At 32.9% G+C, this 26,596-nt stretch overlaps 1 protein-coding gene across 5 annotated transcripts; it reads left to right on the top strand.

Moving 5' to 3' along the window:
- Nucleotides 1-305: 305 nt before the first annotated feature.
- Nucleotides 306-23,945, top strand: Ogdh (oxoglutarate dehydrogenase Nc73EF). 5 transcript variants are annotated; one of them, XM_068774442.1, is made up of 23 exons: nt 306-413; nt 1,747-1,868; nt 2,337-2,471; nt 4,166-4,316; nt 4,745-4,812; nt 9,917-10,019; nt 11,237-11,315; nt 11,947-12,123; nt 13,984-14,132; nt 14,448-14,533; nt 14,719-14,898; nt 15,059-15,239; nt 16,026-16,244; nt 16,522-16,715; nt 16,840-17,093; nt 17,190-17,302; nt 17,655-17,842; nt 18,049-18,142; nt 19,065-19,257; nt 19,833-19,970; nt 20,269-20,433; nt 20,657-20,767; nt 22,666-23,945. In XM_068774442.1, exons 2-23 carry the CDS (start codon nt 1,782-1,784, stop codon nt 22,763-22,765), a joined length of 3,165 nt encoding a protein of 1,054 aa, XP_068630543.1. In that variant the 5' UTR covers nt 306-413; nt 1,747-1,781; the 3' UTR covers nt 22,766-23,945. The 5 variants fall into 5 exon arrangements, with proteins under 5 accessions (XP_068630543.1, XP_068630541.1, XP_068630542.1 ...); XM_068774440.1 differs by lacking the exon at nt 9,917-10,019 and adding an exon at nt 8,140-8,272; XM_068774441.1 differs by lacking the exon at nt 9,917-10,019 and adding an exon at nt 7,111-7,228.
- Nucleotides 23,946-26,596: the final 2,651 nt, after the last annotated feature.

Here is a 26,596-nt window from a genome sequence, read left to right as displayed (position 1 = left end):
GGTGTACCTGTTTAACAATATTTTACTGTAATATTCTAATAATTAAAAATGCACAGCATAATTATATATAAGAAATTTACTAGATATGATATTTAATGACATTACCCTAATTATAGAAACACAAAAATTTTAAAAATATTATTCAACTTATTTTTATTTTCTTAAATTTGTTTTCACGAGGTAAAGTAGAATTAAATATAGCACAAAATCGTTTACAAAACACTTTCTGAGTAATTTTCGAACAGTATATTGGCAACATTTAATGTTTATGATAAGGATGAAAATTTTGTCTGTGGTGTGGAGGATAGAGGAAAGCAGAGCAGTAAACGATCGAGAAAGATGTTGGATATTTTCTTTGAATTATTTTAAAAATTAATTGGTTTGCAGGAGACCACAATTTGGTTGTGATAAAGGTATTTTGTTATTGTAATGATAACTTGTTTAAAGCTTAATTTTTATGGCGTTTTAATTTCTAATTCTAACATTTTAAATCTGCTAACATTTCATTTCGTATGCAATAGAAAGGAGTGAGTTATATAACCTTGAATCACGAGATTTTAGTATTGATTTTTACAATTTAATTTTGATTTAGAATAAAAGTACGTAGTTAAAATGCCATTAAAATGTTTATTGTTCTTAATGCTATAATTATATGAACTCCACTGATATCAATGACGTTCCGATAAGGAATAATTTATTTTAGTAGTTTAAAATTGTTTTATTTTATCGCTTAATATTCCTTGCGTTTCATTTTGTTTAAATTGAATTTTATATATTTATGATCTGAAAAGCTAAAATTAGATTTGTGTTAGTAACCTTGAATATATTATAGCGTGGGCCAAGTGTTCGAATTGTTTTGCGGTAATTGTCTATTAAGATACATAATATAGTAAAGGATAACAAATAATTATTCCGAAAATATTTTTAATTTTTGCGAGTTAAATTATTGCTGAGTGCAAATCTACTTCCTGATTGTTATGCAGCAAATCAGACATAACAAGAAATCAGATTATCCATAGGTTTTTGAAAACATTTTTACGGAGTTTTCAGAACATTTTGTTTTTTTTTTAATATGTAGATGTTTCATTAATAAACATTTAGTTAGATGAACATTTAATATTATGAAAAATTATAATAAAGGGAATAATATGCATTATTTAGGTAAAAACCTCTAAACAATTAAACATCATGTAGTACAACATTAAAATGAAATATCTTACTTGTCACTATGGCAGTCAAATTAATTGATTCTTTAGCTACCATGACCTACATTTGGTTTCCATTATTAAACTTTATCTCATAACCATGGCTCACTTGAACAATTCAACATTATTCAAAATTTTGGATGTAATTATATGTTTACACAATTTCTTCTACTTAAATTCATTATCAAAATTACCAGTTTCATTTATGTGAAAAAAAAAAATGAAATACTTTACATTATTCAACAAATTCACAAGGAGTCTTTGGTAATGTTAGTTTTCTGTTAAAATGTGTTTTGTGGATGTCAGCCTACAGTTATATATTAAACTGTAGGCTGGCATATTATTCAACTGTATAAAGCACTACAATTATTAATAGCAAATGTCATTAGCTTATATGGCATATTTACAATTTAATCAATAAGTTTCATCTGCCAAGACTACTATTACTTTTGAATGTGGATCATAAAATTTTTATGTATTTGATGTTAATGGTAAAATCTAAACTGAGAATGTCATAATCATCAAAAATATTTGCCAACAGATTAATTTATTTGGATTTAATACATAAAAAGAAACATGCATCGTGCACGAATAGTTCTGCAGGCATCAAATAAAATTGGTAGCACTGAAAGGTTTGCATCATGGCTCCTGAACAAACCCCAGGTAAGTGATGTAACCTTGTGTCCTTGGAAACTATTTCAATACATACTTTATACTAAAAGGAAAAATGCAAGAAGAACTAATAATTGTTTTCCTTTAGAATACTGTACACCATGTATAAGTTTTTATAAAGTACACATTAGAAGAAAAATAATCTAATTACAGTAAAATAATTTAGAATTCCAACTTATTAATACTTTCCTCATAAAATATATAATATTAAGTGTATATCTATCAATGACAAATCATACTTGCCTTGGCATTAGATGTTGAGGTTGGCATTATTTTTATTTATGAATTGGTAACTCAACAAAATTGATTATTGTATGTCCAAAGTATAAAGTGTAATTTATAAAGTACTGTTTTTCATTTTACTTTATGATGTTAACTAACATGTATTAAATATGTATAAATAATAAGAATGGCTATTATTTAACCATTAAAATGTATGATTATATTTTACTGATATAGACTGCTGCAGTGACAGTAAATGCTCAAAGGTTGAAGAGTTCCACTGCAGCAGAACCATTCCTCAATGGCTCCAGTTCTGCTTATGTGGAGACGATGTACAATGCATGGCTTTCAGACCCAAACTCTGTTCATGCAGTAAGTTGGTGATTTTTTTAACTCTTATGGCATCCCTAAAATTAATGAATAATATTGTTCGAATTAACAAAAGAGTCTCTATCTTCTGAAGGAATATTCTGTACACAAATCAATAAATATCAATAATGTTATGCCATTTCAGATTTACATAGGATATTTAATCCTCTTTAGAATTATAAAATTTGTTACAGAAAAGTTTAATATAATAGATTTTGACATTCACTTTAATACATATTTTAATTGAAATGATTACATAAATGCTCATAGTAAAATTTGTGTAGTACATAAATTATCCATCTGACAGGTTATACCTATATTCTGGTAACAAAATTTGATAGCACATGCAAAGTATAAGTGCTAATTGTGATAATGTATTGTGTCTGTCCATTGTCTGGACAGGAGTTAAATAATATGGGCAGATAAGTATGCATATATATATGTATATATGTATATATATATATACATATGTATATATATATGTATATATATATACACACATATATATATATATATATATATATACTTATGTATATATAAGTATATATATATATATATATTAATTTTTGTAATTGAGGAAATTTTGAATAATGTCACTTGTTGCAGATATGCAAAAAGGTATAACACAAGCAAGAAAAGAATTATTCTTATCAATGTTAGGTATTTCTTACTTGATAAAACTATCTCCAATGCATCTTTACAATAAGACAGCTAACATAAAAAAATATAAATGGTCGTAAAAAATAATGACAAAATTAATAAACTTCAACAAAGATTAATAATCTTTTAAACAAAAATCTGCAACAATAATATAACTTCATACATATGTATTGTTTTGTTTTTACAAACATTGAATACAAGATTTATTAGGTTGTTTTAGCCCTTTTCGAGGTCGGCACTTATTAACTATAATTTTTTTTAAAAGGACAGGAACAAGATTACGTAATGTTAGCTTCTTACATAAATTATTTCTTGTTGAAGAACTTTTTCATGTATATTTGAGTTTTTTACGTGAAAAAAATATTCAATAAAAATAAGTCTTTAAGGTTAAGAATAGAAATTGTTAAAGCGTGCAAGGCTAATTTGCGACGGAATTCTAACTTTATTTTCCGGTTATCCGAACATTCGAGTAAGAATTAGTACGCTTCTTAGCGTTTTGTACACGTGAATATATTTCCTAAAAGTATTCAAAGTAAAATTTGTTATTTATATCGTGAATTTTTGATTATTAAATTCCAATTATTCATTTAAAGCATTGTAGCAAATATGACTATACTATTAAAAACTTTAGATCATTTTAACCAAGAGACATACATGCACCCGCATTATCAAAATTTCCTTTGACATCTTGCTACTATTATATAATATGATTGACTTGTCCACATCCTACATACACTGTCAAATTTCACTAAGAAAAAAATAAAGTTTGTACATATGTAAAATCGAAACGGAGCATTGAACAATGCTGTTTAAAATATGTTATCAATGTTACTTTTACTATGTTAATATTAGATTTTTTTTATAGAACAGTAGTTACATTTATTACCCATTTAGATGTAGCTCAAAATTATTAATATTAATATTGTGTAATGTTTTCTTTTTAATACGGATGTCACATTTTTGTTAGTTTGTTGGTACGTCGAGTAATTAATATATCGACGATGTCATCTAACAAGACTTTGTTTTTATCTACGTAGTCGTGGGACGCGTTTTTCCGCAATGCGACTAACGGCGCACAGCCCGGTGTTGCCTACACCCCGCCTCCGAATTTGGCGCCATATTCCAAAAATGAGGTACCGCTTACGTCACTCGTTCCTGCGTCCGCGGGAATGCCATCTATTGCTTCAGGTACACATAAATATTCTTTATTCTTAATGATAATTCGTCTTTAAATGTGTTACAACCATCTCGGACAGATTTTTTTCCCTCTTTAATGCTTGTGTCCGTGTGTCAAGCTTACGGGACCACAGATAATGATCATTTTAGCAATATGCCGTGGATTTAAGGAACAAATGAAAATTACTTTTTCTTTGAATTTGATGACACAGAGCACACCCAGGCTTAAAAGAAGATATTTCAGGTTTGTCCTAAGCAATCACTACATAATAACTGTCGTTCCGGAAGTGCGCGACGAATCATGTTCTGCGACGACGTAATAGTTCCACTGTAAGCCCTTAACTCAGAAATAAATTTAATAAATGTGTTATGCATGGTGTATATAGTTGTTGTTTCAACTGTAAACAGTATTTGTTAAATGACTTCATTAATTCCCGCAGGTTCTCCAATTAATGAAAAGATCATCGATGATCATCTGGCAGTACAAGCCATCATCAGAAGCTACCAGGTGAAAACTTTACCATTTTACCTTACACAAATATTTGCTATACAATTATTTATTTTTTGCAGTTTGTTTAGTCTTTGTAATTGACCTCCTTGTTAATGGATCGAATTTCTGACGATTTATAATCTGTTTATTCTAATAAGTTTTATAAAGGTAATCTATTTATTTCGTAAAAGTTATAATGAAATTTAAAGTACCTCTATTAATATTATTTATAGCAATATGATTTTACGGTGCAAATAATTAAATAACAGTCTTTATAGGAGAAAAGTATTTATATAGGAAATTTAAAGGATTTGATATACATTAAAAAATACTTTCTTTTGTAAAATTATTAACATTTAATTGTTCACATTATGTACGAAAACTGACGAGTCTACACATTTGATATGTTAATGAAAAATTGGAATTGTGGTATTTAGTGATGCAATTTATAACAAAAGGTGGTAAATGGAGATAATGTCGTGTGGTTTTGTTTTAAAAAAAATGTTTTTCCTTCCCTTGTTTAAGTTACCGGCGAACATTATAATTAAAATCTATTGTGACAATTCTTCGAGCAGTTATATTCGTATTCGACGATAACTTAAAAAAGGCACTGACATAGTGACACAAGGAAGTTAACTCTAAGGGACTTATTATACTTGTATTGGAGTATAAAGGGATGTGCGACCTAGCAACTTTTACGAACGTTTTGTTGGATGACTGTGCACATAGAAAAAAATGTTTTCATCTCTTTACTTAATGTTTAAATAATCAAAATTTATATACCCTCGTGACAAACTCAATAACAATGGAAAATACCGAGTAGTGGCGGCGATTTTCTCAGGGCTGTTTGATAAGTCCGTATCTTTTTGAATTTACCTCGCATAACTTATTAATATACCAACATTGCTGCCGTATACCACCATATTAATAAACTACTGTCAAATTTTGAGCAAAATGCGTCTTTCGGTTTGAGTAGTGTTTGTATAACAGTTATTGAAAGCAGATAACCTTGTCAATTTTAACCAAAATTGAAAAAAATAATTTTGTAGTTGATTAAGCATTATTTTTTGCTAAACCATGACAGGAGCTAAGGAAAAAAGATTTGATATACCGCCGAAAGACAGCACCGTCAGTATCAAGGGTTAAGAAGTCGTTTACTAAGTTGCATTATATTTGTACCCGCACAAGTGATGCCGTACGTTCAGGTCGCCCAAAAGGGATGACGACAGAGATCGTCGATAAAATTCATTGAATAATATTAGACGATCGGAGAATGAAATTACGTGAAGTGACTGAGGCTGTAGGCATCTCAACTAAGCAAGTACATGACATTTCACATAAATAATTGGACATGAAAAAGGCATCTGCAAGATGGGGGCCTCGATGGTTTATACAATCATAAACGCAACAGTGTAATCATAAACACACAAAGAACTGTTATGCGATGTTCAACCGTAGTCTAGGCGAGTATTTTAACCTTTACATAACTGTAGACGAAACATGGATCCGTCATAATACCCCGAGATCAAGGAACAATCAAAACAGTGGATTTCTTCAGGTGATCGTGCAACAAAGAAAGCTTAGGAGGGTCAGTTAATAAGGTCCTGGGAACAATTTGAGAAGAGTAGAACGAACACCAGTCCACATTATTCAGAGTTTTTAGGCAGATTCAATATAGATCTATAGCAATAATAACCACATTAGTTTAAAAAAAGTGCGGTTTCACAAAGACGAAGCAAGAGCACTAGACCCATTAATTGGAAACGAACCACGAATTGTTACCCCACCATTTAGCCTTCTACCCAAGGGGTGGATAGTAAGAGACTTAGGCTAAATGAACAGCTCATAACCAAAACAAACGATTACTGGAAAGCTTTTGGAAAACTAAGTATTAGGAAGAAATAAAAAAATGGAAAAGCGAAGTACTAAATGTATTAATCTAAAAGGAGATGATTTTTAAAATAAAAATAAAATGCTTATTTCCCGATAAAAAATACTCACGGAATCATCCAACAGCCCTCGTATCTATCAGCAATGGCCAAGTTATGTTTAAGAGATTTTGTCATCCGACTTACCGCTTTGAGAGTTAAATATCTCAGTAGTCCGGGCCTGAGTCCAGCTGTCGAGTTTTTGCGGTGGTACTTTGATATCATAACTACTCAATTTTTGTCTTTACGCTTTTCGAGTGTAGAAAACGTCTAATAGTTTTGATAAAACGATGAGAAAATATGTATAAATGTATAGTCTGTGGAAGTCGCTGGGTCGTACAGATCTTAGTAGACGGGCGTAAACAATGTGGTGGCGGGTGCGTGGCAGGCTCGCGGTCACTTGGCGGCGGACGTGGACCCGCTCGGCATCACGACGGCCAACTTGCCGGAACTGGGCATGCGCGCCCCTCGCTCCGAGCTCATCATGAGGAAATATTTCAATTTCGGTACGCGACGAGCCTCCGCTGCACAATGGCAGCCGTAATATATAACGTAATATCGATGAGACGTCGCACTGGGTTTGCGCCGTGATCGTATGTCCTATTTGGGTCATTGTAGAGGCGTAGCATTAATTCATTAGTGTATTCAATTGCACTGTTGCTAAAATGATAACAAATTTTTCAAAATTTATAACTCTCTTTGGCCTTTTAAATTCAATTTCTTTTTACTTTTGTAATCGTTTTAAGACTTAGTCAAATTAGTTTATTTCCATCAAGTTCTGTTCTACATACAAATACATTAAAGGAAATTATACGTATGAGTGTTTGTATAGTTTATACGGTCATGACGCATCTCCTGTTATCTGCATAATCCTTTACTGTACGTTGCGTGTCACGTGTTGCATTAAAAGATATATTATAACATACATTTAATTTAAGGTTATAACTAATAATTTCGATTACTTTCAATTATTGACATCAGAATATTTAATTAAAAGAGAAAGGTTTTTATAACGCGTCACGTAAATGTATGTGATAATATTGGCAAGAGAACTAACTAATTTGTTTGCAGTAGTTGTCAAAAGTAGTTTAGCTGTTAATAAAGTCAATCGTCGATCATAAAAATGCATCACTTTCTAGGCATCACATTAACGAACTACATCATTATTTATTTCCAAGAATAGTTACTAACGGACCGATTTTAAAAAATTGCTAGTCTCAACTTTCTTGGTATCTGTGAATGGATTTTTTTTTATCTAGAATCGATGTTATAATTTAAAGCAACATTATGCCATAAAATGTATTTGATAGTTGCACTGTGTGATACTGATTCGTGGCGGTAGTTGGCAGAGTTCGCCGACTATAAAAACAAGGGTGTAAAGTTTTCGTAAAGTTTTTCGATTGTTTCCGCGATTTAGTCTCGGGGCCACCTCGTGTCGCGTCTCGATCCGCTGGGCATCGCCACGGGGGACCCCATCTCGAGCGGCGAGTGGCATGGAGGCCTACGCGCCTTCGCTAGCGAGGCCGTCATTAGACAACACGTGCGATTCGGTATGACCCACTACGTATTGCGGACTGAGGGTTACCTTTCGGCACCTTTAAATTACCTTTTTTTCTAGTAATCAGTATGTATGGAATTTTTTATAATACTCAATATGTGTCACCTATAGATGCAAAATGTTAAATGAATGTACACAGAAAACGAGTCCATTGGGGAAAAACTGTTTCATTATTATCTATTGCATACAATTGGGCTCTTGTACGTGATAATGACGATGATTCTGTGTGCAATAACATTTTATGTAATCTTTACAACCTTAAAAGATAGCCTTGTCAAACGATCAACATTTTCAATATGTATGTCGTCTCCTAACTTATACTTGGCTCTGGAAATATTAGGATATTGTTTTTTTCACGGATTAAAGAAATTGTGTTCGGTTGTTGGATTAGATGTGTCGGTGTTCCTATTGGGGTGTAGTTTTTACTTCCGCTTTATCTTGGTGTTTGGTGGTAGAGTAGGCGTTAAATGATTGTTATCGTAAATCACTTTTGGATTGGCATCGATTGGTGCTTGGGACATTAATTATTGTGAACAGAAATTTAGTTATTTAAAACAATAGCTAGAAAAATTGTCGCACATGATCTAAAATAAATAAAAGTTAATATACTTGCAATAAAATTGTTTAACTGGCACATACAATACCACTAATAAATGTTAAATTTGAGACTAGCTTTTTGATACACTCGGTCATTACTGACATCTAACACAAGCATAAATGTAATAAATTATTTAACGACTTAGTGTATATAACATTTGAAAGTATATTATTACAAATAGCTTGTATTTATGTATGATTTTATAATTTTAACAATCGCTAACTTATTCATATTCCTTTACTAGAGTGAAAATCTAGGCCTAGTACTGAACAGAATTATCGAGAAGTGATAATGATAGCTTGTAGGTTATTTAATCCATATTAATTGTCAAACGAACGCTTTGTGTAGAATTCCCCTTGTGATTGATAAAGGTATGATTGTTCCATTGTAAGTTGATGCACTTGGCGATAACATTTTTGTTTAGAATGATATTTTGTTTTTACTTTATTTTTATGTGGGAAAATTTTAATAGGTCGGTCTTTTAGTGAAATTTTAGAAACTTACAAAGTTTTATAAACTGTATCGATGTGAAACCACATTTAAAACGTTTTGAAAAACCATCTCGAGATAGGTCGAGAATAAAAAGGGTAACCCACCCTATATTTGTATTGTATAATAATCAGGTTAATAGGTGGTATTATAATTCTGTGAAAATGTCTACAGTTGTTGTTAGACTCTCTGAAATATTACTTATCTCTTTGATTTGTCAACTTTATACTTTGATTTATCGACGTAAAGGATTAGAAGCTTATTTTAATTTTAAATTTATTGTCATACGCTGAGATTAATACAGGTTCCGGAAAATAACTAATTTTATGACGATTTATCTTTGTAACTTCACGCGGTGGCGTTTGTTTTCACTAATTTTTTATATGCATAGTTTTATATATTTATTATAAAGTTCAAAAGGCATCCATAAGCAATATTTTTCCTTATATTTTTAGTTTACGCTTTTTATTTTAATTCTTGGAAGTGTTAACAAAACACCTAACACAACTCTAGTGTAATTCCGCATACTAAGCATAAACTAAAAAACAGATCCGAGGACACCATATAGCAAAACTCGACCCGTTGGAAATAGCAAACCACGAATTGGCCGGTAAAAACCCGCGGGAGGTGATACACAACAGCTACAGGTTTGGTAAGAAGTTTAGCGAACCTGGCATAGCAAATACCCTGGCCGCTCGACAACTCTATAAAGTGTAGTTATGGCTCATCATTGTCTCTCTGGCAACCATTTAAGAAATTACTGGGGGTGCCAATTTATTTTAAATTTTGTTTATCTAAAATCTTAATTTTTGTTTAAAAAGTATTTCAAATTAATATAATGTTCTAAGTTCCATTTTTGAAGTTATTTAATTAACAATTTAGCGTTTAAATGTGACGATGGCCACTGAGTACTTTGATTTTTTTTTATTTTAGTATTAATAATAGGTTTACAGGTTAAATATTTTGTTATGTATATATGAGTGGAAGTTTTTTTTTTAATCAACATCCTTAAAGTTCGATTCTGTGAATTCCGTCATACTTATTGTTTAAAATTTCCATTGTGTATTTTAATTCTTAGCAGGAAAACTAGTCGTGTACTCCAATGAGTATTATATGGTTATTAATAATAAATAAGCGTAATAAAGACATTGGCAGCCTTAATTATTTTTTTTAGTTTTACTTTTAATTATTGTTGATGCCATAACTACAGAGTTTCATCAGTGACGTTATGCATAAAACACCGGGCTCGCACGTCATTAACTGTATATATTTATTTCCATGTACTACTATTATTGCATGACATCATCACGTGGTAAATCGTTTTCTATCTTATTCTCCTTTTGCATGAGTCGTTGACATTAAACATTTATTATTCAAAAGCATGTGTAAAGTTATAATATGTATTTTACTATGGGTTCATACCGAATATCAATCATATGTTCTTCGCTGGGAGTAAACACTTTAACGCATGACCTTGACGCCAATTTCTCTGGCGGTATTGGGCCGCGGCCAAGGAATTATTTCGTCACTATATCAATCTACGTTGTCTTATTTTTACATCGACACAATTGGACTTTGTACAATAACAATTTGCGTTTTATTTAAAAGTTTGTATTACTTATTAATTGGTTATTCAATGTGGGATTGCACAATATTTATGTATTAAAGGACTCGTTTATAAAAAGTTGTTTTAGAAGAAAAATCATGGTACAACATTTTGTATGCTAGCTAGTAAAGGGATATGATATATGTATACTTCTTAATCTGCTGCTTTTTATGTGCTTATAATATTTTTGCTGCATTGTTTTATCTTTATTTCATTTAACTATAAATGAATTTCGTACTCTTATCGGCCACTATATGTTTTAGATGAAGCCGACATGGATAGAGTTTTCAAACTTCCTTCTACGACATTTATTGGAGAAAAGGAAAAAGCTTTGCCATTGAGGTAAAAAGTTATAACATTAATAATGTTTTAAAATACCATTTATGTAATATTTTTATTGAGGAGCTGGCGGTCAAACACGATTTCGTGTTAAATCAAAGACTTGGCAATGAAAATGTTTTTGTCTTAATTGTAAAGTAAATAAACAGAGGTTTTGTGTTAAATTCGAACTTTAAAATTTATAAATATGCAATGTAATTCGGTGTAAAAGAGTATCCCTTTTCAAAAATAAACAGTCTCAATTTTTTGAATAAATTAAATAAGGTAAAGCGTAAAAAGCGTTTTCAATATTCGTATTACTACTTATTAAACTTAGTCCTGTCCCTGTAGACTGTACTCCCAGAATTTATTGGCCTGTCGAATTTCAATGAATATAAATTAATATAATGTGTTCCAACGTTGATCACTTTATACAGGGATGATTGGCAATGTTTGTTTAAAGTTTTAAGATTTTTGCTGACAAATATTTTCACCTCCTCTAAGCATTTGCACTTGTAACCGAATCACCCTATATAAAAATCCAGTGACGTACGATGCTGTTTCAAAATTTTCTTATAAAATGAACATGTTCGTTACAAAATCCATGACTATCATGTTTATTAAAAAAAAATAACACAGTAATGCTGGGTTTTAGGGAAATATTGACCCGTCTGGAACAAGCGTACTGCAACAATATCGGCATTGAGTTTATGTTCATTAACTCGTTGGAACAATGTAACTGGATTAGGCAGCGCATGGAGCCACCCAACGTTACCAAGATGAGCCCCGATCAGAAGAGATTGATCCTCGCTCGACTCACCAGGTCTACCGGGTGAGTGTTTATTATTGTTTTACACTTAAATCTTACTTATATTTTATCGTCATCATCATATCATCCGATAGAGGTGTTCGTCGCTCTTCCTTGGAGTGGGCGTATGTATGCGTTGCAGTGGGTTGCAAATATCACTACGAAGACCGGTCTTGCGCTGCCCGCATACAGCGACCCCTGATGTTTAAAGTTTATTTTAGTATTAATAACATACAATAAATAATTAGCAGTGTGATTCATTATTTCATCTTTCAATTTTTGTGTATCGACTTTGCAACGTAGTGTCGAATGGATTCTATAAATACGATTGTAGAATTTAGTAGAACCTGGCTAAATTTCTTATTTGTAAATTTCAGATAGAAGTGCGCATTTTTTTGAACTCGCTGGAATGTTCTTGCCTTAAATTTGAGATTACTGTTTTATCGAATGTTCATGACATTGAGATATAGACAGATTAGATATTCCCAATCACATTTTCGTATAAATAAACATTGTCTGTGCAAGTAGATAACGCGCTTCATTTAGCTGTCATTGTCAAAATTGTTAGTTCCTATGTAGATTAGATAAACAGGGTTCCCTATAAGTCATAATGAATTAACTTTATTTAAGGTAGTGTTTTAAGTTTCTATGAAACTTTTACATTTTACGTCTTTTTTAATTATGTTGTTAATTTTGAAAATGTATTTGATTTTTTTTTTAAATTAATGCAAGAGATTGACACACGTGGACTTTTGTATACTTTTGTTTATCAAATTCGTCATAGTTGCGATTCGTAATGGGACGTATTAGCTACGAAGTAGAAATATTTTAATTGTTCACCGGGGATTCGCTGTATCCAAGTGACAAACGAGCCAATGATAAATAAGAAAGCATTTTTGTTCCCTCAAAATCCTTTAATTTCAATTTGTGTCGAATTTGTCATTGTCACGATGAAATGGTGTAATGAATATAAAATTGTTAGTTCAAACGATATGTATTCAAATTACGATTTCGTTTATTCTTTAACTGCTCTTCAAGCTACAAATAATATAATTTATTTATACTTAACATAAAGTAGATAGTCATAAGGTATATAGCTTGACGAAATGAAACTTTTGCATTGAAAACACATCGATAACTAAGAACAAGTTAACAATCTTTGCGTCCATATGCAATTTAACTACTCAAATTAAAAAAAAAAACAGTCGCTAAAAGTGAGTAATTTTAAATTTTATTACTAGTATTTTTGTACCTGCTTATATGTACTAAATTACTTACTTCTAAATTAAATAAATATGCAATTTCTTTGGATATGTAACAAAGTTTTTTTGTGAAATTCCTTTATAATAATAATTTATCTACGCAGAAGTAAATAAACTATGTCAACATTATGTTACATTGGACGGCGTCTTCAGTTTTTCTATTTTATTAATTATTAAAAGTTGTGAAATTTATTTGGAATACTTAAGATATTTGAAGGTATTGTAAGTGTATGTACGTATACATGTATTAATATATACAAAAAATATATCACCTATGTACACTTGACGGCTCCAAATTTGGTAGCAATATTATCTGCGCCGAATAGAGTTATTTTTGTATCGATTTTACAAAATTTCTCCCGGGGAGTTGAAGTTGAACGTCCGTTCATTAAAAAAAAATCCACATTTTGCTATTAAAAGTATAATTCGTGGCTAGAATTTTTTTCCTTTTAACTAATTTAATACAATTTCACTGAGAAAAGAAGTGCGAACCACGTGAAGCGGACGGGAATCAGCTGATGTCATTTATACGGTGACAGTTTTACAAGGAAGAAATAGTTTATTTAAAGATTGAGATTTAAGAAGATTGTTAGCTATTTTTAAAGTATAATTTTTTTAATAGCTTTGAAAATTTCTTGGCGAAGAAATGGTCCTCTGAAAAGCGGTTCGGTTTGGAAGGCTGCGAGATCTTAATCCCCGCCATGAAGCAGGTCATAGACGTTTCAACAAAACTCGGCGTAGAATCAGTCATCATGGGCATGCCTCATAGAGGTAAATTTTATTTTATATGTATTACTATATTTAACTGTACCCTTAAAATTAAAACGATGTAAACGTCAAGGATATGATATAGAAAGAAGAGCAATTAAAACAAATGTACAGTTGCAAAACTACACATCTAAGAGATTTCTAGTAAACAATGACTCATAGGCTGAATATTATGACTATAACCTCAACCTTATCTAAACTTTATCTATCTCTATTTTTTAGATAGAGTTTAAATAAAGTTAAGGTTATCGCTAATAATTTTAAAGTAAACATTCATGTCGTGCATTTTCCAATAATTATTTCACATTGTGTCGGCAGGTCGTCTGAATGTTCTGGCTAATGTTTGTCGAAAACCACTCCACCAGTTGTTCACACAGTTTGCTGGGCTTGAGGCAGAGGATGATGTAAGAAATTTTTGCGTCTTATAACTAAGTGTAATTGTTCTAAAAAACGTTTAAAAACATTTTCACAATGTAAATTGCTGTCAATTTTAAAAAAATATTGTCAGTTTTTTTTCTTTTTAAATATTATATGAATTTGGGATGTTGTAGATATTTTTCTCAGAATATATTTATGTTTGATTTTTAAGGGGTCCGGTGACGTGAAATATCACTTAGGAACATACATCGAGCGTCTGAACCGTGTAACGAACAAGAACATTCGATTGGCAGTTTGTGCAAATCCTTCACACTTGGAAGCTGTCGATCCTGTCGTTCAAGGCAAGACTAGAGCCGAACAATTCTACAGAGGCGATAACGAAGGCAAGAAGGTAGTGTATATTGTAAAAATATTCTTGATAAATAAACTTATGATAATCTCATAATTCTAGTGACCACTTTTCTAGTTACCGTAATAATAACAATGTCTAGTTAGTGTTATAAGATTAGTGTTGCTATTGCGAAAAATTTTAAGTCGAGTTTTATTTTCAGGTGATGTCCATTCTTCTTCACGGTGACGCTGCATTCGCTGGCCAGGGTGTTGTGTTTGAAACAATGCACTTGTCAGATCTACCCGCATACACGACCCACGGCACCGTTCACATCGTCGTCAACAATCAGATCGGCTTCACTACAGACCCAAGGCATTCGCGATCCTCCGCCTATTGCACAGGTGATTTTTAGCTTTAAGAATGGATTTGTGTATTGTTTTGATAGACTTAGTCTACTATAGAAAGTACGGAGAAACAGGGATCCAAAAGAAGATTCAAATCGAAACTATTGCGTGCTTTCGTCTTAGTTCTGTGCGTGTATGAAATCTGGACGCTTAGATCTCGTATAAGGCGATGAAAATAAGCATTCGAGATGCGGCGTGGATGCTTAATGTTGAGATTCCTGTGGACAGCGCGCTGCACTGATTCGTCTATCCCTAAAGGGCCAGTAAGGGTCCTGGGCTAGTAACCTGACTGACTATCCACAACCTGTGTACTGTGTAACTGTGTTAGCTAAAAAAATATTTACACCAGAAATTATCGAAGTTATGCTGTTCGACCCTCTCCTCTATCTGTAACTAATATTTTGATTATACCGATTTATTCGAGGCATTTAAAAAAAAATAATTTAAAAAGAGCTACGGTTAACGTAGCCGGCATTTTTCAGTAGATCAGCATTACGGGTCGGTGGTAGTTTACTATTTATAACATAAAATAATCAACGATTCATGAATGCATGGTAAAAGTTTATTTGAAATATGTCGATTTTAAATTCGAGGGTACGGACCTTTTTATGGTAGGTCGTGCTTCCACCGTTCCCGACGGCGGTATTATTATAAGATGAGTTACCCGTGCCCGAACGAGTCTTGTATGGCTCATTAATTTCCCACATGCCTCCAAGAACGCTTTAACAATTGAATTCTAATATAATATTAATATTATATAATCTTTCCTAATATTTTGTACAGATGTGGCTCGAGTAGTCAACGCACCCATCTTCCACGTAAATAGTGACAACCCTGAGGCGGTAATGCACGTGTGTAACGTGGCGGCGGAGTGGCGCGCCACCTTCCACAAGGACGTTGTCATTGACATTGTATCCTACAGACGTAACGGACACAACGAAGTTGACGAGCCTATGTTCACACAACCACTTATGTACCAAAAGATTAGGAAGACTAAGCCAGGTAAAAGCGTTATTATATCTAAACACCTTAATTTTTTTTTTGTTTATTATCTAAAAGGGCTCTTACAAAAAATGTTATTCAAGCTTGCCTGTAGATGCAAATACTTCAAGATGGCCTGTAAGGAAATTATTATCTCTCATTAACTTGGTTCCTTATAATTACGTCTTAATATTTGTCAACATATTGATTTTGAAATTAGCTTAAGTTCATTTTATGAAATGCTATTAAAATTTATTTTTGGCGATTTTGGGGTTGATATTAATTTTCAATTTTTTAGTGCTGGAGAAATACGCAGATCAACTTATTTCTGAAGGAGTTGTCACTGCTGAGGAGGTTAAGGATGTTAAAGACAAATATGAAAAAATCTGTGAAGACGCTTACAATCAAGCTAAACAGGAGACACATATCAAATATAAGGATTGGCTTGATTCACCTTGGTCTGGATTCTTTGAAGGGAAGGACCCACTGAAGGTAACATTGCCTAGATTTTATCTAATTATTATGTTAAATAAGAAACATAAAATAAACAAACTTTTAAAGTAAAAATAAATACTTATTGTGTATTATTTATTTTATTTATTATTGCTCTTGCCAGATGTCCCCAACTGGAGTAGTAGAAGAAACCTTGGTCCATATTGGTAAACGTTTTTCGTCTCCTCCTCCGAATGCTGCAGAGTTTGAGATCCACAAAGGTCTGCTTCGTATCCTTAAGGCACGCATGGAAATGGTTGAAAATCGCACCGTTGATTGGGCACTAGCCGAGGCAATGGCATTTGGATCTTTGTTGAAGGAGGGCATCCATGTGCGTTTATCTGGAGAGGATGTCGAGAGAGGTACTTTCTCACACAGGTAAATATATGCATAAGTCTAATTTTCGATATTTTTTCAGTTTTACAGAGAATATATTTTTTTAAAAAACATACATTATTTCCATTTCATCAACAGACATCATGTGCTTCACCACCAGAAGGTTGATAAGGCTACATACTGTGCACTGGCCCACTTGTACCCAGATCAAGCACCATACACTGTTTGCAATAGCTCCTTGTCTGAATATGGTAAGTTTAGTTTTTTATCTAATTTAATTAAAAAGTTGAAAACTGTTGACCAGGCCCTGGTGGTTGCGACGTTGGTAGGTCTCCCACTAAGCAGACCGATGATGTAGTTAAGTCTCTCTGTCCCTGCTGAACAGTCATCATGGGGATCTTTTCAGGGAGGTTTCTTTCTTGCAGTGAGCTCTATCGGCTGAAAATATGAAAATGTGGGAAGGTTAAATATGTTAGTTAATATCCGCTGATTATTTGTAAACTGGATTAAGGTTTCTGTAAAATTTATTTCCTAGCTGTAATAATATTTAAGTAATAGTGTATTATGAAGCATCCAATTTTATGATTATTTTCTTTTAATTAGGTGTGCTAGGGTTTGAAGTGGGTTACTCTGTAACAAATCCTAATGCATTGGTGTTATGGGAAGCTCAGTTCGGCGATTTCAACAACGTAGCACAGTGTATCATAGACCAGTTTATATCTAGTGGGCAAGCCAAGTGGGTGCGACAGTCTGGAATTGTGTTACTACAGCCACACGGTATGGAAGGCATGGTAAGTTTCATTGGCAACTATTAAATGCATTTGTTAATAGTACCTTGTTTGTGATTAATATTTATATTGAAGTATATTCATGACTTAAATGACTAACAGCTGCTTATATTACTGAATATATGTTCTTCGGTTACAATTTTTGTCTTATTATTAATTATATTTAACATAACTGATTAGCTAATTTGTCATTTTAAATTTGTTATTAGGGCCCAGAACACTCATCTGCTCGTTTGGAGCGTTTCCTTCAGATGAGCTCTGATGATCCAGATTACATGCCACCGGAAAGTCCTGATTATGAAGGTATGATCAATTTATTTCTTATCTTAATCAGTTAATCTAATGCCATTGAGGGCTATTGAGGTTCTTCATGAAACTGGAAATGAGGTATATCTATATCTTATCAAAGATTGTTCATTTAAGATAACAAACCCAACCTGACTATAGTATGCTCTGTAAAAATTAATTGCTTGCATGGGTTATCATGGAGATTAGGATATTTTCAATTATCAGATAATTTGAAGCATATGTTACATAAAATTTATTTTCATACAGCAATAATCATTAATTTCATGCATGTTTTATTGCCATATTTGTTATGTTATTGTAAATAATATTCATGGTAAGGATACTTCAGATATACATACATTAATGGGTATATATGTATATATACTTAAGTATATATATGTATGTATAAATATATGTATACATATATAAGTAATTTGTGTTGTAGTTTACAAATTTGGCTTTTTCGTAATGTTTTATTTATTAGTAGATACCAAGTTAATGCTAAATAAATACGAGCAATGGAGCGAGCTATGCTCGTAGTTACGTTGTGAGATCGGATCAGAAATGTTAAGATTCGCAGAACCAAGTTACCGACGTAGCTCGAAGAATTGCTCGTTTGTAGCGGCAGTGGGTGGCGCACATCTATCGATGGCCTTTGATGTCGAAATGTTCTCGACTGACGACTACAAGCCGGTAGACGCGGCGGGGGTAAGTCAAGCCCCCGCTATGGTGACCGACGACACAGGGAAATGGTTGGATGCGGGCAGCGCAAGACGGGTCATTGTGATGATCTTTGAGGGAGGCCTTTGCTCTGCTTTGGGCGTCTAACGGCTAAAAATAAGAAGAGAGAAGAATCTTACTGAAATTTATGATTCAAATTTGGACATATTGTTTGGTATTTATTAATTATTTAACTAAAATTGTTTTGATTATTCAGTGCGTCAGCTTCACGACAGCAACTGGATCGTGGCAAACTGCTCGACACCTGCATCATACTTCCACATCTTGCGGCGCCAGATCGCGCTACCGTTCCGCAAACCGCTCATCCTTATGACACCAAAGTCGCTGTTGCGGCACCCTGAGTGCAAATCTTCTTTCGATGACATGAATGAAGGAACTGCCTTTAAGAGGTAATTTTATATTACTATTGTAGTCTCTCACAGTTGAATAAAATACATAAAACACCAGGACGACAATTTATGCTCACATGTATATAGAGATAACAATATTATATTAGGGGGACTGGAAAGTAATGTCATTTCTGTGGACATATTTTACAGGAAAACCGATTGATTTTGCCGCTCCGGAAATTTGTATACTAGATGGCAAAAGGTTGTTGATAAAGAAGGTGAATAAATTATTGATTAGAAATAAAAACTGGTTAAAAATGTATGAATTTAACTTAAGCAATCGACATTACTTTCCGGTCCCCCTACCAAATAACACGAGCTAACCTGTGATGATGCAGGGTAGTCTAAATAAAGTAATCTTACTGGGGTACCTTTCTTAATTCCTCTAGCAACACCTGTATCTCCTCTTTCGTAAAGAATAGTCCCCACATTCCTCCATACTTATATTTTACTCATATTCAATGTCTCTAAAATATGCCGTCGTGATTCAACGCTTATAACGTTTTATATATGTCGTATATGTATAATAGAACATGAAATGAAGACCTTAAAATAAAATTATATTCCCTACACAGAGTCATTACCGAAGAAGGACCAGCTTCTGAATGCCCACAGAATGTTCGCAAGCTTGCATTCTGCTCGGGACGTGTCTACTATGATCTACTCAAGGAAAGACGTGAGCGAGGACTTGAAAAGGATATTGCCATTGCTAGGTATAATAACCAAAAAATATTTCAGATGAATTTTTTTTCTTGAGTGTATACTTTACAGATATTAGCTTCCGTGTCTTTATTTGTTACAATTATGATTATTATTTCCTATTTTTGCTCTTGTTCTTTCGTGTTTAAATTATCCAAGTTCCTTAAACTATGTAGTAACGTTAATGTTACTTAATTTCGTATGACCATTAACTTTTTTCCATCTTGGTGATTTTTTAATCAATAAATTAGTATTCTAAATACATCCTAGCAGTGTCCAGTTTCAGATAATTCAAGTTTACTTACTTAACAGGTTGGAACAGATCTCTCCGTTCCCATATGATCTGATTAAGGCGGAGGTGGCTAAGTACCCCAATGCGCAGTTAGTGTGGAGCCAAGAGGAGCATAAGAACATGGGAGCCTGGAGCTATGTAGAACCTCGCTTCCGTACTATGCTGCAAAATCATAAGCTTATCAGGTGGGATCTTTATCTTTCTCTTTATTGCTTTCACTCACCAAGTTTTTTAATAACAAATAACAGTATAACTTTTATTACGGAATTACTGCCACAATATACTTGTGAACACTTACTTAAATAAACTATACTATACTACATTCATATAATTATCTAAAACAAATAGAAATACAGAACTATTTTTCACTAATGTTAAACGCATTTTCTAACCGGGTATTGATTCCAGGGCAAAGTCCCAATCGCAAAGGGGTAGTTGGTTAAGCCAACTTCTCGGCACGTCTCAATCAGCCCCACAATCTGAGAGTACCGAAACTGAAACTGTGCCGAAAGTCATTAGGTGAGATTATGAATGTCAATATAGTGGAAATTAACGCAACTTTTCACGTTAAAACGATAATCGGATCTCAAAAAACCTTTACAAATCTATCGAGACTTAAAAATATATTTATTTTGTATACTATTGCTCATGCTATTTATAAAATTATTACCGATGGCTATTTTTGTTACGTTTAACATTTGTTACTGGACCATTTTTTTTTCTGTTTCGTTAAAAAAATATTAACTGCGCATAATTTCTGAAATTCATACTACCATATTGATCTTGTGAATATTTTCGGCTTTTGTGTTCAGTTGCTTCAAGTCATTAATGTCGGGGCTGGCGGATATTTGTATTTATTTACATAATTGGTTTTTATTAATTTTTTATCTGCACGAAAAGATTTTTATATGAATGGGCTTTCAAACTTTTTTTTTGTCGGACAGAGTTAATACAGTGCATTTTAATCGCCCGTTTGTAAGCAAGTGGTTAAGACAGGTTAATTAATAAATTATGATAGTATTTTATTATTATTTATAATCATTCTTTTGGTTGACTAAAAATTCATGTATCTTTTAGTTGCTGGATTTTCTTACGTTCAGGAATCTACGCATGAACACTACAAATCAGAAATTATACAAAACAAAAATAAGAACAAAATAAAAATCACAAACTAAAAATCACAAAATATTTTTTTTCCTTTTTCCCCCTTCCCATCCCTTCTTCTATTTTCTTTCCCCATCTTATAATATTTTTGGACAAGTATATATAATATATATAACCCTTCCTATTTTCACCCTATCTCTCTCTCATCCTTCACAATTTCTAATCATTCTCACAGGATTCACCTACATAACATTTACGCATCGTTTCCAATCCCTCGCCAAATTTTTGGTTACGCTTAATTACATCACTCAGCAACCCTCAAGCATCAAAACCGCAAGAAAGTGTTTCGGCTCCCCTTCTCCTAAAGGGAAGCGCGACGCTACAGCAAGCAAATCCCCCTAACCATTTTCATTTCACAAGTCCCTTTAATCCCTCCATATATGGGACAGCAAGTAATTGCGTGCACCACAGTCTAGTCCACCATTGGGCTACAAATGGATGAGGGATTCCCTTTGAGCTTAAACCTATATGTATAGATTTAAGCTCAAAAGCTTAATACTATATATCTATAGGTACTCTGTAAATCCCCTGTGCCCTGTGAATATTTGAGCCAGACACGTATAGTACCCGGCGATAAATATTACACGTCGACCTCTGGAAAGAGACAATCGGCTAATTTCGGCTTCGTAGAGCACTATCTCTGTTCCACACTACCTATGTGACGTTTTGTCTGTCGTGCGACAGAGATAACGCTTTGCGAAGCCGAAATTAGCTGATTGTCTCTTTCCAACGGTCGATGTCCAATATTTATGTCCGGGTATTATATCCAGCTCTACTGTTCGTAGTGCTAAGTATGCCGCCTCGGCGTCCAGAAAGAACTTCCTCCATTCCATTAGCCAAGCGTGTACAGCCTTGGCTGTCGCTTGACGAACGAAACGGGTCACTCTTCGTCACCTGCACAATTATATTAATTAACCCATTTATCGCATAAAATTTCCAAATATGAATTTACAGTCTTTTAAATTTCAGCAGTTTTAGTTATATTGCCATTGGTTGTTTCTTTTACTGATATAGCGGAGAGGAATAAGCTCTTGAAAATATTGTACTTACCTAAAATTTTATTGAAATGATTTATGAGAGAATTCACGATTATACAGTTCGGTCGTTGCTCCAAGTATCAAACATAATTGTTAATGAAGGAATATATGTTAAGTTACGAATTTTTTTCGAAAAAGTTTAATGTATAAATATTTATGCGAAGAGTTTGTTTTTGAAGTACTGCTCTCAAGTCTATATTATTTTATGACTTACAGCTACAATGGTCGCCCTACTGCAGCCTCTCCAGCCACTGGTTCAAAGGCAGCTCACAACAAGGAGTTGAAAAATCTACTCGACGAATTCTGCGTGCTATAAACGAAAAATTCTCAACTCGAAATTAATTACCAATGTATGCAATAGACAAACCACCGCAAACAAGCACTTAAAAGTTATTTGTTAAAAAAAATTGCAATATGTAATTCTTAAATAATTGCTACCGTCAATGTTGTCGCAATACTATTTAATGTTCCATATTCAAACTAACCCTTTTTTAATAGACTCTCCTCCACAGACTATGTTTTCTTCATATATTTTTGAAATGTTACTGTCAGTATTTTGCCACAATTATTTTCACGATTAGATAGATTAGATAAAATTATTTATTTATTTAATTGTAGCATAATACGTGATAGCTAGCGTTTATTTTATTTTTAGACCAATTCCGTTCATACAGGCACGTAGTATTTGAATTTGATTATTTTTGTTGTTAGTATTGATTTTTGTAAATAAATACAAATTTATTACTCTGTTGTAGGTTTATAACAGTAAACTGTAACCGGAAATATTTATCTTTCAACGAGATTTAATAAATTTGTTTTAAAAATTGAAAGTATTGTAGTAGAAATGGCTAAATAATGATTAACTGCAAAAGCGCAGCTTGAGTAGAGGCCATGTTTAATGTTTAGGCTATGTAATAATTCATGTATCAAATTTAAATCCTCTTAGCTTTACGAATCTAATTTAAAACTCGTGTAACGATATTAGATGCGAGATATTATTAGTAGTATTCACAAATAACCGGAAAATACAAAGAAAAATTATAAGTAGAATATTTAAAAACAGATGTAGCCAATTCTGTTATGATTTGCACTTGAATGAACCCTTGAGCACATAGATTTAATTCTGTCGTAGTTACCGCCGTTTCAAACGGTTTAATGTAAGGATCAACACCAAACAAATGCTTATCTTTAAAAAAATTAAATGTAATGTAACATTATTTCAGTCTTTTTTGAAATCGTAAAGTTGAATGTAATAAATTTTTATTAGTTGCAATTTTTGCTTTGTGACACTGCATTTGTATAAAATGCACAGTTTTAAGAATATTCTACATAATCGTTTTGATGTTCTCGTATTTTGGAAGTGGCTCGGGCATGCTAGGGCAACAGTAAGAATGTAAAGGATGTATGGCAGGTAAACGTTTGACAGGTGACCCGGGAAAATTTATTGCTACGAATGTTGGTAGTGATTACTTTAAAAATAAATGTTTATTCTACAATTATTGTATTATTGAATCCTACTTAATACCTTGTTTAAATTACCTAAAAGCGTCATAGGTTGGTATCTACCTGGAGCACACACATTGGGAGTGATGAAATGGAAACTTTTTCATTGATAATGGGGCTTTCTATTGAAGAAATCAATGTATACTAAGTCCTACTATATATTCGATTTTTTTATTTCTATAACTATTTATGTATATATTTTTAGCGTTCTTTACGTTCACGTATTTTAGTGTTAAAAGCCTGAAGGGATTGCAGAGTCATTTTTGTAAGTTTTTTCGTTAACTAGTTCTTTCTTCTGAATCTGACCCATAATTTAAAGTCTCAATTTCTAAAAGTTGCGAATGACGTTACTAGATTAAACATGAACTATTTTGAGATATCTAACCTATAAGTGTTTATGTGGTTCACAGCCATGTTATCATGGACATACGATATAATTTTTTGGTTATAAATTTTTATGCTTGGTTGACCGCAAAAATTAAAACTCAACTTATATGAAGCCGCCTGTTATTCGTGTTTGTTTCTTTTCATAGGTGGTAGACCCAACGTCAAAATTGGATGTAATCCATCGTAGGTTGAAAAAAGGATTTTTGCATTTGCATATATTAAAATAATGTAAATAAATAGTTTTAACTGCTAATGTACATTTGAATGGAATCGTTAATGGAATTTTCATGATTAACAATTACTTTTAAAGATAATTAAAAGAATATCTACTAGTTCACATAAGTCATAGCGGGACAGTTTAAAAGTTTCAGCGCGAATGATGCTTCCCTTTGTTAGGATAATACGTAGGAAAAAGGTTTATCTCCAGTTCGTCCTATAATGAAAAGCGCAATAGATCTTAGCACTTGACAGGCACGCGGTTTACCGCACGCTCGGAGCACTTTCAAGATTCTTATCTTTTGCTGGTCTCATTTCATCTCACAAAGCGTTCTCGGCTCTCTATTTATAAACCGCTTAAAAAGGTGCCAAGATTAAAGATGGTATCTGTTCGAGTGTCAAGTGCGTTTTACACGTCATCTTTGTAATATTTCAAATACGCATACAGAAATTGACTTGCTGTTTGTTATTCTCTAAAACGAATTATTATTTGTAGGCAACCGAACCCCAATGGAGTTGCTCACAACAGCAATTCATGTGACAATTTAAGTCTATGTAATCAAGCTAATTAATTTAATTACTTATTACTTTTTCTTAACTTCTAGTATTTTAAACGTATTTGATAGATTCTGGTTTATTCAAGAACTAATTACTGATGGTAGTGACTTCACAAAATTTTTTTTAGTAATAACTTTATGAAAAGTTAGTCTTTTATAAATTAAAATCATTAATATTTAAACGTAATTAATTAAAAATTTATGTGTTACTATATTATTCTATCATATTTTTAAAAGTTTTTTTAATCATGATTTGGATCTACTATGTGAGAATCCCGAAATTGCATAAAAACGCCTGTGAAGCGCTATTCAAACGCCGATGTGTACAATTAACAAACAGTATACGGAAGCTCTGCTGGTAAATATTGTTTATTTAATAATTAAAGTCTCAAATTTTCTCCAATCCTATCCCATTAGATATTATTCCTCTTTAGTGTAGAAGTATTAAAGCGCCTTTGGTCTATAAGGGACCAGTGGTCAGTTCGGTTGCCAATAGAGAACTAAGTTCAGACAACACATACATTTTAATGCACTGACCAAAATAACGTTTGGCATTGTTTCATTAAATTAGTTTTGGGCGAACTGTTTATTATTTATTTAAGAACAAATCAGATATTTAAACGAAATACCGTCCTGAGATCAAAATACATTTTCGAACTTCCTGACAACGTCACAAAAATAACCCTTAGCAAACCTAATACAAATCGCTGCCGAACACCAGCATCGTCGTTTGGGAAACCGTTGCAAACGTAGACAAGATATCGTTACGTGTAGGTTTTGTGCACGAGCCAAGGTCAACCAAGTCGAGGTTCGACTTTCTCATGTGCCTTTGAGTCGAAATGCTAAACTGGTATTATCGACGAGCGACAGCCCAAGCTGAGGTCATCTTGTAGGTGCCCTTGAGCCTAGTCGTCCCATAGAGTGTCCGACTAAGTGCTCGGCCGCCACCAAATCCGGTAAAACTGTAGTATGAAGCGGCTCGAGCCGTGGCTTGACAGAGATTTCTCATGCTTCTCTATCTTAACTCCACAAGCTCGAGCCCAGGCTCTTTAGGCAATTTTTGAGTTTCGCTGCCTTAAAATAGCTTTAAGGCTAAGAGCCTCCAGCGCTCTTCCTCAACTCGCGGAATCTAATGCTACTTGGGCAGTGTAAAAAAAGGTTTTCTCCTCTTTCATATAAATAGAAACAAAGTGATGAATGGAGTTTCTTTCGTCGGTCTTCTCAGCGCCTATTTTTTTTCTTAGTTGTTTTATTAAAACATTAGTAGCCTGACAACAGCATCTGATCAAGTGGAGGTTCGGCGCTCTTGGGCATTATTGAATCGTAATAAGTGTGTAATGAATAACAGCCCCTTTATGAAATATTTAATAATGAAAAAAGACATATAGATGATATATTTTAAGTCCTACAGTAGCTACGATAGCACTAACACTTTGATTTTATTGTTAAAATACTTCAAAAATAAGTCCTATAAAATCCTTAAT

This window comes from Battus philenor, unplaced genomic scaffold (genome assembly GCF_028537555.1).
Source record: "Battus philenor isolate CCGP_79_NKW_IND1 unplaced genomic scaffold, ilBatPhil1.0.hap1 SCAF_7, whole genome shotgun sequence".
Taxonomy (NCBI): Eukaryota; Metazoa; Arthropoda; class Insecta; order Lepidoptera; family Papilionidae; genus Battus; species Battus philenor.
This window is presented reverse-complemented; position numbering and strand designations above follow the sequence as displayed.